The sequence below is a fragment of the Oryctolagus cuniculus genome, chromosome 21, assembly GCF_964237555.1.
Source record: "Oryctolagus cuniculus chromosome 21, mOryCun1.1, whole genome shotgun sequence".
NCBI classification, from domain to species: domain Eukaryota; kingdom Metazoa; phylum Chordata; class Mammalia; order Lagomorpha; family Leporidae; genus Oryctolagus; species Oryctolagus cuniculus.
Window position 1 is genome coordinate 18,414,623 of NC_091452.1, and position 12,550 is coordinate 18,427,172.

General features: G+C 51.8%; 1 protein-coding gene across 2 annotated transcripts in view; it reads left to right on the forward strand.

The window, feature by feature from the left end:
• MYO1H (myosin IH) overlaps window positions 1-12,550 on the forward strand; it is a 50,721-nt gene that overhangs the window by 6,619 nt on the left and 31,552 nt on the right. Inside the window, exons 4-12 of one of the 2 annotated variants that reach the window (XM_051835869.2) lie at window positions 99-179; window positions 1,468-1,647; window positions 5,938-6,036; window positions 6,973-7,086; window positions 7,335-7,406; window positions 8,040-8,159; window positions 9,903-9,970; window positions 10,674-10,779; window positions 11,594-11,674. In XM_051835869.2, the coding sequence (XP_051691829.2) occupies window positions 99-179; window positions 1,468-1,647; window positions 5,938-6,036; window positions 6,973-7,086; window positions 7,335-7,406; window positions 8,040-8,159; window positions 9,903-9,970; window positions 10,674-10,779; window positions 11,594-11,674 (921 nt within the window). Of the gene's footprint in view, window positions 1-98; window positions 180-1,467; window positions 1,648-5,937; window positions 6,037-6,972; window positions 7,087-7,334; window positions 7,407-8,039; window positions 8,160-9,902; window positions 9,971-10,673; window positions 10,786-11,593; window positions 11,675-12,550 lie in introns of both variants that reach the window. The other variant, XM_051835870.2, reaches the window with a different exon arrangement.

Genomic DNA, 12,550 nt, shown 5'->3' on the forward strand with positions numbered 1-12,550 from the left:
GGCCAGGGGTTTGATAAGCAGGTGGGGTCATGATAAGCATGTTTATCTGGGGGCCAGGATGAGCTTAAATGACAGTGAATGACGCTTTGTATTGGAAGGCTTTTGGAAATGCCAAAACACTGCGGAATGACAACTCCAGCAGATTTGGGAAATACATGGACATACAGTTTGACTTCCAGGTACGCTGACGCCCCTCTTCCTGGTTCATGGGGACCCCTCTGTCTACCAGTGGTGGACCCCTACCCGAGGCATGGCAATGGAGGAAGGGCCTTTGTTGGTACAAACGGTTGAGAAATCGGGGTCGGTGCTGGTTTTGGGACACAGCAGTAAGGAGCTGTGAAATGCCATTTTAGACCTTCCGGGTGGGCAAAAATTATCTACCAGATGCTGATAAGTGTGTGGAGCACAGGAATTCTTACTCCGTGCCAGGACGTGTGCATTTCTCTAACCCATCTGGGGCGCAGTGGTATCAGACTAGCCATTAAGATGCCTGCATCGTGCATCAGAGTGCCTGGGTTTGATTCCTGGCTCTGGCTCCTGACTCCACATTCCCACTGCTGTGGATTGTGGGAGGCAGCAGCAATGGCAGGGTTTATGCCACCTACGTGGGAGACCCGGAGTGAGTTCCCAGCTCTTGGCTCCCATCCCTGCCAGGAGCCATTGTGGGAGGTTAGTGCGTGAGGAAGAGGATGGGCACTCTGTCTGCCTCTCAAATATATATACATATTTACATACATATATATATATACACACATGTATATATATGCCTACATTTTTATTAATCCTCATAGTTTTAGAAATTCTAGTGGGACATAGTGGGGTTTTTTCCACTGTGATTTCAGTTTGCATCTCCCTGATAACTGATGGAGATTTGCTTATTGACCACTTAAATTTGTTCTTGTTCAAGTCTTTCACCCATTTTTAATTGGGTTGTCTATGCTTTTTTTTGTCCTGAAATAAAAATTCCTTAGTGGATATATTATTGGTAATCATAATTGAGACTGTGACATTGACAAAGAAGGTGGGTGAAAAAACCAACGGACCAGAAAAGAGTCCAGAAAGATGCCCACCTTTATAGTCAGCTGTTGAAAAGGCACCACTGTGATTCAGCAGGGATAAGATTATCTTTCCAGTCACTGGTGGTGATCAACTAGATCTCAATATAATAAAGAATAAATAAATAAAAATAATAAAAAGACCTTTGATCCCTACCTCACTCCGTTTATTGAACAGTGATGTATCATCATCACGAATAGTAAAACTATCACGTCTAAGTGAAAACAGAAGATATCTTCATGACCTCAGGGTAGGCAAAAGTCTTTTTAAACAGAACCCGGAAAACACTGATCATTGCCAAACCTAGATCAGACTGTACTCAGATGAATCCCTGCTCTTCAGGAGATAGTGGTGAGCAGGTGGCTTGCCCGCTGCTGGCAGTGACCGACGCAGGTCTGTTCTGTCTTGAAGGGCGTCCCGGTAGGTGGACACATCATCAGTTACCTGATAGAGAAGTCCCGCGTCGTCTACCAAAACCAGGGCGAGCGGAACTTCCACATCTTCTACCAGCTGCTGGCAGGTGGCGAAGCGGAGCGTCTGGCTTACCTGGGACTTGAGCGGGACCCCCAGCTGTACAAGTACCTCTCACAGGTTGGAAGGGCTAGTGCTTGGCTTTGGTGACTTTGGAGAAGGAGATTCAGGGTGTTCATGGGGGCTGCTCTGGAATGCTTGTTTTTAAAGATTTGGGGTTGGGGTGCTGGTGCTGTGGTGAGGCAGGTTAAGCCTCCGCCTGCAGTGCCAGCATCCCATGTGGGTACCAGTCTGTGTCCTGGCTGCTCCTCTTCCGATCCAGCTCTCTGCTATGGCCTGGGAAAGCACTGGAAGATGGCCCAAGTCCTTGGGCCCCTGCACCTGCACAGGAACCTGGAAGAAGCTCCTGGCTTTGGATTGGCCCAGCTTTGGCTGTTGTGGCCATTTGGGGAGTAAACCAGTGGATGGAAGCACCTCTCTGTGACTCTTCCTCTCCAATGATAATAAATAAATAATTTTTATTTACTTGAAAGGCAGAGTTAAGAGAAGAGATAGAGAAAGAGAGCTTCCATCCGCTGGTTCACTTCCCAAATGGCCACAATGGCTGGAGCGGGGCCCATCTGAAATCGGGAGCCAGGAGCTTCCTCCAGGTCTCCCAGGTGGGTACAGGGGCTCCAGGACTTGGTCCATTTATAAAGTTCTAGAAGGTTCCATCCATTTCGCCAAGGGCTTTTCTAACCCTTTGGTGATGAAGCCATTCTCTCTGGGAATAGATCATATCTTATTTCTTGCAGGTTTTTCCCTGGCCACACTACTCCAGCCCTATTCTGATGCCCCAGTGGTTTGGGAAACGGTTCGAGCTATTTACCAGGGTGAATACTTTTTAACAGGCTTCATGACGTCCATAGTTTTGGCAGACTCGATGGTTTGCCTGTGCCGTATATTTGCAGGGCTTCTAAACCACCAGGTATCTGCAAGGGACTGACTCGCACAACCTTGGCCTTGGGGTACAGGAGCAAACGTTGCTGGCAATGTGGGAAGGGATACAGTCGCCTCTCGTCCCCAGGGACAGGTACCAGGACCCCGGCCCCACTTTGGATCCCAAAATCCATGGCTGCTCAAGTCCTTGTGTAGAAGGGTGACTTTGCATAGAACCTGCACACATCGTTCTGTGTACCATATACTTAAAATTTCTCCTGGATGACTTACAGTACTTGTTACATTGTGTTTCTTAAAGATTTATTTATTTATTTATTAAAGATTTCTTTATTTATTTAAAAGAGTTACACAGAGAGAGGAGAGGCAGAGAGAGAGGGAGAGAGAGAGAGGTCTTCCATCTGATGGTTCACTCCCCAATTGGCTGCAATGGCTGGAGCTGCGCTGATCTAAAGCCAGGAGCTTCTTCCCGGTCTCCCACATGGGTGCAGGGGCCCAAGGACTTGGGCCATCTTCTACTGCTTTCCCAGGCCATAGCAGAGAGCTGGATTTGAAGGGGAGCACCTGAGACTCGAACTGGCGCCCATATGGGATGCCGGCGCTTCAGGCCAGGATATTAACCCACTGTGCCACAGTGCCGGCCCTTATTTATTTATTTCAAAGGAACAGTTAGAGAGATGTAGACAGAGGTCTTCCATCCATTGGTTTACTCCCCAAATGGCCACAATGGCCGGAGCAGGGCCCATCTGAAATCAGGAGCCCAGAGCTTCTTCCAGGTCTACCACGTGGGTCCAGGGGCCCAAGGACTTGGGCCATCTTCTGCTGCTTTCCCAGGCCATAGCAGAGAGCTGGATCAGAAATGGAGCAGCCGGGACTCAATCTAGCACCCATATGGGATGCCAGCACCACAGGTGGCGGCTTTACCCACTACATCTCAGCACCGGCCCCTACATTGTATTGTTTAAGTGATTAAATAAAGGGGAAAGTCTGTCCATGCTCAGTACAGACACAGGTTTTTTTCATATATGTATGAGGTGAATCTCCTTTCTCTTATTTAAGTTTTGTTTTAGTTTTGTTTTGAGACATAGGGTTACAGACAGAAGGAAAGACAGAGAAAAGTCGCCATTCACTGATTTGTTCCCCAAATGACTGCAGTGGCCAAAGCTGGGCCCATCAGGAGCCAGGAGCTTCTTCTGGGTCTCTCACATGGGTTCAGGGACCTAAGCACTTGTGCCGTTTTCACAGGCCCAAAGCAGAAAACTGGATCAGAAGTTGAGCAGCCAGAACTAGTGCCCATATGGGATGCAGGCACCACAGGCAGGAGCTTAGCCCACTATGCTACAGCGCTGGCCCTCTAGATACATTTATTAAAGATCTGTTTTGTTTATTTGAAAAGCTAGGTTGGGATTGGTGTCTCCCATCCACTGGTTCATTCCCCAAATGGCCCCAGAAGCCTGGTCTGGACCAAGTAAGCCAGGAGCCAGGAACTCCAACCAGGTTTCCCACATGTGTGGCAGGGGCCCACGCGCTGGGCCATCTTCCTCTGCCTTCCCAGGCACATCAGCAGGGAGCTGGATCGGAAGGGTTGCAGCCAGGACTTGAAGCAGAACATGGACATGGGAGCCTGGCGTTGCAAGTAGCAGTCAGTCTGCTGCACCATGGTGCTGGGTCCTCCGATATTTTTGGTCTGCGACTGGTTAACAACACAGATTTGAAGAGCCAGCTGTGTTTGTAAGGCTGCGAATTTTTTTCTACTGGCTAGTTCAACAGCATTTATTTTCACTGCAGGAAACTTTGATTTGAGCCAGTGGGTGGAAGTTTCTCTGTGTGTCTTTCTCTCTAATAAGTCTTTTTAAAGAACATTTTTAAGGGGGCTGGCACTGTGGTGCAGTGGGTTAAGCCGCCATCTGCAGTGCCAGCATCCCATTTGGGCACTGGTTCGAGTCCTGGCTGCTCTGCTTCCAATCCAGCTCCCTGCTACTGCTCCTGGAAAAGCAGCAGAAGATGGTCAAGTGCTTGGGCCCCTGCACTCACATGGGAGACCTAGAGGAGGCTCCTGGCTTCAGTTTGGCTCAGCCCTGGTCATTATGACCGTTTGAGGAGTGAACCAGTGGATGGAAGATATCTCTCTTTGCCTCTCTAACTCTTTCAAGTAAATAAATAAATCTTTTTTAAAAACCACATTTTTAGGAAGATATACCACTAATATGTAATGTTGAGATTATTTTCCCCAGTACACAGATTTTAAAATAAAATTTGATGGGGCTGGTGCTGTGGCATAGCATGTAAAGCCGTAGCCTGCAGTGCCAGCAGGTGCTGGTTCAAGTCCCAGCTGTTCCACTTCTAGTCCAGCTCTCTGCTGTGGCCTGGGAAAGCAGTGGAAGATGGTCCAAGTCCTTGGGCCCTTGCACCCATGTGGGAGACTAGGAAGAGGCTCCCAGCTCCTGGTTTGGGATTGGCGCAGCTCCAGCTGTTAATGCCATTTGGAGAATGAACCAACAGATGGAAGACCTCCCTCTCTCCCTGTCTCTCCTCTCTGCACCTCTGCCTCTGCCTATTAACTGCCTTTCAAATAAATAAGGGGCTGGTGCTATGGCATAGCAAGTAAAATCCACCTCCTGCAGTGCTGGCATCCCACATGTGTGCCGGTTCAAGACCCGGCTGCTCCACTTTCTATCCAGCTCTCTGCTATGGCCTGGGGAAGCAGTAGAGGATGGCCCAAGTCCTTGGGCCCCTGCACCCGCATGGGAGACCTGGAAGAGGCTCTGGGCTCCTGGCTTCAGATCGGTGCAGCTCCAGCCGTTGCAGCCAATTAGGGAGTGAACCAGCGGGTGGAAGAGCTCGCTCGCTCGCTCTCTCTCTGCCTCTCTACCTCCCCTTCTCTCTGTATAACTCTGACTTTCAAATAAATAAATAAATCTTTTAAAAAATCAATCTTTATAAAAATTTCCAAATACATCTGGAAAAAAGTAGCATTTGGCCATCGTATGCTAGGCAGAGTGAAGCCTGTTTCCCCCTCAGTTTTGTGCGTTGCAGAACTAGCTTGTGCGTGCTTGTGGAGAGGACCGTTTCACTGTATGCTGTGCTCTTTGCTGTCCTCATAAGGATGCCATTAAGGCCAGCGCCGCGGCTCACTAGGCTAATCCTCTGCCTTGCAGCGCCGGCACCCCGGGTTCTAGTCCCGGTCGGGGCGCCGGATTCTGTCCCGGTTGCTCCTCTTCCAGTCCAGCTCTCTGATGTGGCCTGGAAGGGCAGTGCAGGATGGCCCAAGTCCTTGGGCCCTGCACCCGCATGGGAGACCAGGAGGAAGCACCTGGCTCCTGGCATCGGATCAGCGTGGCGCACCTGCCGCAGCAGCCATTGGAGAGTGAACCAAGAGAAAAGGAAGACCTTTCTCTCTGTCTCTCTCCCTCACTGTCCATTCTGCCTGTCAAAAAAAAAAAAATGCCATTAAGTGACCCAGTTTTGTCCCAGGGTCGTTGTGCCAAAGAGTCGTCCATTAACGACAAGAACGACTGGCAAACCGTCTCCAACGCCTTCTCCGTCATCGAGTTCACAGAAGCCGACCTGGAGGTACGGGCCCTGGGGTCCTGGCTGGTGTTAAGGAGGTGATCCTGCCTCCCTGGTGCCTGTGGTCAGGGGTCAGATTCAGCAGAGAACAAATACCAGAGTATTTCCAAAAACTCATAGAAAAATTGAACTAAAAGCTAAGTTTATTTGGGTGCCAAAGACGTTAAATCCGGGCATTGTTTTCTCATAGTGAGCCTTTCCCTTAAACATCTGAAGACCCTGCACACAGGGCACCCGTGTGAATTTCAGATAAACAAGGAAGACCTTGTTGGTATGAACAGGTCCTAAATATCGCGGCCAATATGCTAAAAATTTTGCCGCTTCTGCTTTGAAATGCAAGCATTCGCTGGGCGCCGTGTCTTATCTGACAGCTGCGTTTCTCCAGGAGTGGCTTGGAGAAGATCATGTTCACCTTCCCCTAAATCGAATCCAATCTCAATAATGCACATCTCTCAAAATTGTAGGACTAATCAATCATCTGTTGAAGTCTCTTGCAAAAAGTGGGATTTGTAACCATTTTGTGTTAGTGTTTTTTCTTCCCTTACTTTGATTGTTACATTATTAATCTTTCAAGGGCCACAATGGAGTTCAGCCCAAAAAGAAAAAAAAAATCTTGGAGCGTGGCATTTGAAAACTCGGTGATTCATTGGTGGGGTTTATAGGAGACAAGTTTGTTACGAAACATTTTGTGAGCGTGATTTCTTTTGCAAAAAAAAAAGTAAATTGACTTGTTGGTGTTTGTGACGTCCTGTGCTGGAGACAGGGCGAAGCTTCCGCCCTCTTTGCTGCACATCAGAAGTGGCTCCTCGGTACCTGCTGAGGGGGGAGGGGTCAGGGAGGGGGGTTTGGGCTCAGTGAGGTGGGGGCTGCATCTGAAGGCAGGTGACGGCCTGGGGTGCCGCTGCTGGTGTCATTCTGTGCCCTCCTCTGCCCACCTAGAACCTCTTCGGGATCCTTGCCAGCGTCCTGCACCTAGGCAATGTTTGTTTTGAAGAAGACGCCCAGGGCTGTGCCGCCATCCCAGACACACACGAGATCAAGTGGATCGCCAAGGTGAGGACGACAGAGGGAGCCCCCGGGGATGGGAGAGGGAGGCGGGGCTGAGGGTGGCTCCCAGCTAGGTCCACGGCTGAGAGCATCAGGGGGGACCCACGGGAGGTTTAGAGAGGTTGGCCACCAGGTGGCAGTGGTCTGTTTGGGACTGGAGCGCACCGATGACTCAAGGCTTGGGCTGGAGCTCCGTGGGCTCTTGGTAGGAAGTCAGGCCGGTGACTGATGGACTTTGAGTTCCTTCTGTTCAGCTCCTGGGCGTCTACCCGTCGGTGCTGCTGGAAGCTCTCACCCACAGAAAGATTGAAGCCAAGACGGAGGAGGTAAGATGGCTCTTGGCGCACATGCACCTGCCCCCTTCTCTGGGGCCGATCAGTGGGGTGTGGCCCCCGGAGAGGCCAAACCTTTGAACCTAGCCTGCCAGGCCCTGCATGGTCCAGCTCCTGCTGGTGCCTCCTGCTTCATCCTCACCACCACGGCCACACACTGGTGCTCCATGGACACCTTGTCCTTGCCACACCTCCCCTTTGCTCATGCTGTTCCTTCTCCCCAAACACTTTTCCCTATGCTTGTCACCCTTCAGCCCCAGGGATCAGTTCCTCGGAGAGCACCCACCTCCACCTCAAAGCCCCACGTGTGATGACCCCTTTCCGGGGGGCTCTTCACATGCCTCTCCATCCCCACTTCCCACTGAACTGTGAACCCACATGGGTCGGGTCTGCATGTGTCATGGTCGTGACTGGGTCGTAGCCACCCAGCGCACTGCCTGGCACACAGTGGGTGCTCGAGGAACACGGGCGGGCGGGGTGGCAGTGTCCTTTGCTCGTGGTTGTCCCGGACACACACGAGATCAAGTGGATCGCCACGGTGAGGACGACGGAGGGAGCGGATCAGTGGGGTCGTCGTTGGAAATGGGTCTTTGTTGGAATCCACCGTGACCCTGCCATTGCTTTCAGGTGATCTGCCCACTGTCGCCAGAACTGTCTGTCTACGCCAGAGATGCGATGGCGAAGGCAGTCTACGGACGGACGTTCACGTGGCTGGTCAGCAAGATCAACTCGTCCCTGGTGAACAAGGTTGGCTGGCGCAGTTCCCGTCACTCGCTGTCGCTCACGCAGTCACTGGAAAGCACTTGTGAGGACAGACTGGAAGGGCCTGGTGGCAGGCGGCATGCCTGTCCACGTTTCCCGTGGGTAGCACGTGGTTGGCTCGCAGGAATGCTTCACGACTTCTGTAGCATGTCCCAAAGCATGGTCTGAAGGGATGGCATAGCGCAGCCGTGGGTTAGGCCACTGCTTGCGACACCAGCATCCCATATCGGAGCGCCAGTTTGAGTCCTGGCTGCTCCGCTTCTGATCTGGCTCCCTGCTAGTGCGCCTGAGAAGGCAGCGGAGGATGGCCCAAGCGCTTGGGCCCTGCCACCCACGTGGGAGACCTGGATGCAGTTTGGGCTCATGGCTTCAGCCTGACCCAGCCCTGTCTGTTACAAGTATTTGGTGAGTGAACCAGCAAATGGAAGATCTCTCTCTCTCTCTTTCTCTGTAGCTCGCGCTCTCTCTCTCTCTCTCTCTCTCTCTCTCTCTCTCTGTAGCTCCCTCTGTTGCTGCTGCTCTGCCTGGCAAATAAAGAAATCTTTAGAACAACAACAGCAAAGTGTGGTTGACCAGATGGCTCCAGGCGTACACAGCAATTGTCAATATTACCAGTGGTGCAAGGGCACTTTAGGTCATGGAAAATTTTTTTTTAAATCATGGAAAAGTAGAATTAGAAGATGAATTTATTTTGAAACAAAAAGAAGTTTTGAAATCCATGCCTAGATTTTTCCTACATACATTTCTGTGAACCTTTTGAAGACCCCTTGTATGCAGGCATTTTCAAGTTTTTTGGACCAAAATAAACTTTTTTTAAAAAGTTTTATTTGAAAGGTAGAGTTACAGAGAAAGAGGAGAGAAGGGTCTTCCATCTGCTGGTTCATTCTTCAAATGGCCACAACTGCCAGGGCTGGGCCAGACCAAAACCAGGAGCTTCATCCGGGTCTCCCATGTGGGTACAGGAGCCTAGGGACTTGGGGCATCTTCTACTGCTTTCCCAGGTGGATTAGCAGGGAGCTGGATCAGAAGTGGAGCAGCTGAGACTCAAACCAGCACCCATATGGGATGTGCTGGTTCCACAGGAGGTGGCTTTTTCTGCTACGCTGCAACGTCAACCCCCCCCCCAAAAAAAAAAACCCACATGGTGGAGGGCATCCCTCAGTAAGAGAGCAAGTGCACTCAGACCTCGCGTCCACTACCCCCTAAAAAGCCACAGATGCCATCATGGATGTCCTCTGCCCCCAGCCGTGACGTCATCTAATCCTAGTCACCTCCCGAAGGTCCTTCATCTGAATATCACCAATGTAGGAATTTGGGGGGGAGGGTAGCTCCCACCACATGGGCTTCCAGGAGCACAGTCGAGCCATAGCCTTGTCTTGCAACAGCCACCCTTGCCAGATAACACTGGGTTCTGTAGGAGCTGCGGCTCGAGCCCCGTCTCCTCCCCTGGGCTAGCATCTTCTTCACTCTGCCACTTTGGCATTTCTTTATGGACTGACCGTGAACTTGAGAGGTGAAGGGGGCTGACCCACAGTGCCGGGGTGGGGGCCACGGTGGGGTGCAGGCAGGCTGCAGACAGGAGGAACAGGCCATGAGAACCACTTTCCCCAGAGGTTTCTCTGTGAGCCCCTGTTGGAATCCACGGCCCAGCTCTGGGCTCAGGGGCAGGGTTCGGGGTGTCACGAAGCACCAGACCGAGGCGTTCATGCCGTGTGTTGTTCCACCCAGGATTTCACCAGGAAAACCGTGATCGGGCTGCTGGACATCTACGGGTTTGAAGTCTTCGACAAGAACGGGTGAGCTCTGTTGGGGCCGCTGTGACCCACAAGGGCTGGGTCCTATAGAAGGACAAGGAGGGCTCCTTAGCCCACGGTGTGCACAGCAGGAAGTCCAGGATCGGGCGGCCCACTGCCACTTCCTCTTCCTGTGACAGGTGCCTTCCCGGCTCCGTCACAACGTGGTGGGTGGTGTGACAGTGGCGGGGCTGCCAGGGGAGGAGGCGTGTGGTCAGAGATTCGAGGGGGTGGTTCTGCCTTTGACGACAACTCGCTCCATAAGACCAGCCTTCGTCCCCTCCGAGGGCACAGCCCCAGCGATCTGAGCCTGTCCCACCAGACACCTCCTCTTAGTATCACAACGCTGCGTACCAGGCTTCTAACACAGGGGCCCTTTGGGCTCCTGCCCAAGCCATAGCACCCTCCTCACCTGCCTCTCCCCTGGCCCTCCTTATGGCTTTGGTTGATTTAAGTATCTCTGGCGCTACCAGAACTGATATTCCCTATGTTTGTATCGCTCCTAATTCACAGATCATTCTAGAAGTGGAAAAACCATTATAATTATTTTTAACTTGAATCCTATGATTTGTTTAGTAAATTATTTTAGTAAAAATAACTTGTTTTGCTTTTTCCTCTACTAAAAAATATTGTTACATGGGTTAAGGTTTTGTAAAAAATTAGTGTAGTTCTGGCACGGGAGTTCCTTAAAGCGCTGTGTCTCTAGTTTTGAACAGTTCTGTATCAATTACTGCAACGAGAAACTCCAGCAGCTGTTGATAGAGAGGACCCTGAAGGCGGAGCAGGCAGAATACGAAGCAGAAGGCATCGAGGTACAGGTGGGGACGCACCCTCGCGGGGCCTCCCTCTGGCTCAGAAGTGGCATTTCACGGGAGAGGTTCCGACATGTGCCAAGGCCCGTTTCCCACTCTTCCTCTGTGTACTTCCTAGGAAACCATTCTGATAGAAAAATCTCAAGTTTCCGTTTTTTGATTAACATGTAACACTCGTGTACGTTAGGGCACAGGGCAATATTGCACCACATATAAACCGATCAATCAGCTAATCAGCAGTTCCATTTCCTTAAGGGAGCATCGTTGTTTGAAGGGTCTCAGGTTCCACCGACTGAACTGAGCTGGCCGGGCCTCGCACAGAGCCGGTGGGGGAGAGGGGGGATTATTGCTTTAAGACTGGATAGCAGGCCAGCGCCGTGGTTCACTAGGCTAATCCTCTGCCTTGCGGCGCCAGCACACCGGGTTCTAGTCCCGGTCAGGACGCTGGATTCTGTCCCGGTTGCCCCTCTTCCAGGCCAGCTCTCTGCTGTGGCCAGGAGTGCAGTGGAGGATGGCCCAGGTCCTTGGGCCCTGCACCCCATGGGAGACCAGGAGAAGCACCTGGCTCCTGGCTTCGGATCAGCGCAGTGCGCCAGCCGCGGCAGCCATTGGAGGGTGAACCAACGGCAAAGGAAGACCTTTCTCTCTGTCTCTCTCACTGTCCACTCTGCCTGTCAAAAAAAAAAAAAAAAAACTGGATAGCAAAATCAGGGAAACAGCCTTGGAAAATCATGTTGACCCGCTTCACTGTGGTTGTTGTTGCTTTGCTCGTCTAAACACCTCTTGGAGAATTCTTTCCTCTCCGCCGTTTCAGTGGGAGCCAATCCAGTACTTCAACAACAAGATCATCTGCGATTTGGTAGAAGAGAGGCACAAAGGCATCATCTCCATCCTGGTGAGCACAGCACCGTGAACTCGGAGCCCCCCCCTCTCTAGGGCTCTTTCCCGAGCTGAACTGCGAAGGGCAGAGCGTGGAATCCCCTGGGTTACTGAGGCTTCCTGTTGAGCGTCTGTGCTGAACTCCTGCCCGGAGCTGTAACTGAGGTCTGCACGTTGGAATCCGTGGACCTGAGTGCCCACTGCCAGGGGAGAAAGCCCACGTGGCTGCCTTCCAGAGGCGGGAGCAGCAGCCGAGACCAGGGGAGTCCGTGTAGCAACCGGTCCCTTTCACCCTTCCTCTTCCCCCACCCCCACTGCCACTACCTGCTCAGGGAGCCCAGCGTTCTAAAGTACAGCGGGGACATTGCTGGGGTGGCTGTGGTTGCCTGGGACACGGATGCCACGTGGGTTCATGGTGTCACACTGGGCAGGTGACTCAAACATCCCCAAGCTCTCATTTCATCATCTGTAAACGGGGACAGCGAAGGGGTGAGGACAAGTTGAAGGGTAACGCATGTGGCGCTCACAGAACCGTGCTGCTGCACCGTCAGCATCCGGACTCCTCATCCGTTCACCAAACCCATGTCAAGTGCTTACTTGATGCCAGGATAGGGCCGTGAGCTTTGGAACTCAGAGGGGAACAAAACGGATCAAACTCGGACTTTAAGTTTTAGCGTGGAAAGATGGAATAGATGGCTTCATGCGCACAACAGAGATCCTACCAGGGAGAAGCTGCTGGCCGGGAGGGGAGGGGTCTCATCTTGGGTTATGTGAGGCAGGGGCTCCCTGAGCAGGGGACATTGGAGCAAAGATGTGAATGAGGAAAGGGGCGTGCCGTGTAGACATCTGGGCAAGGAGAACTGACAAAACCTAGTTTATGGACAGTGTTAGC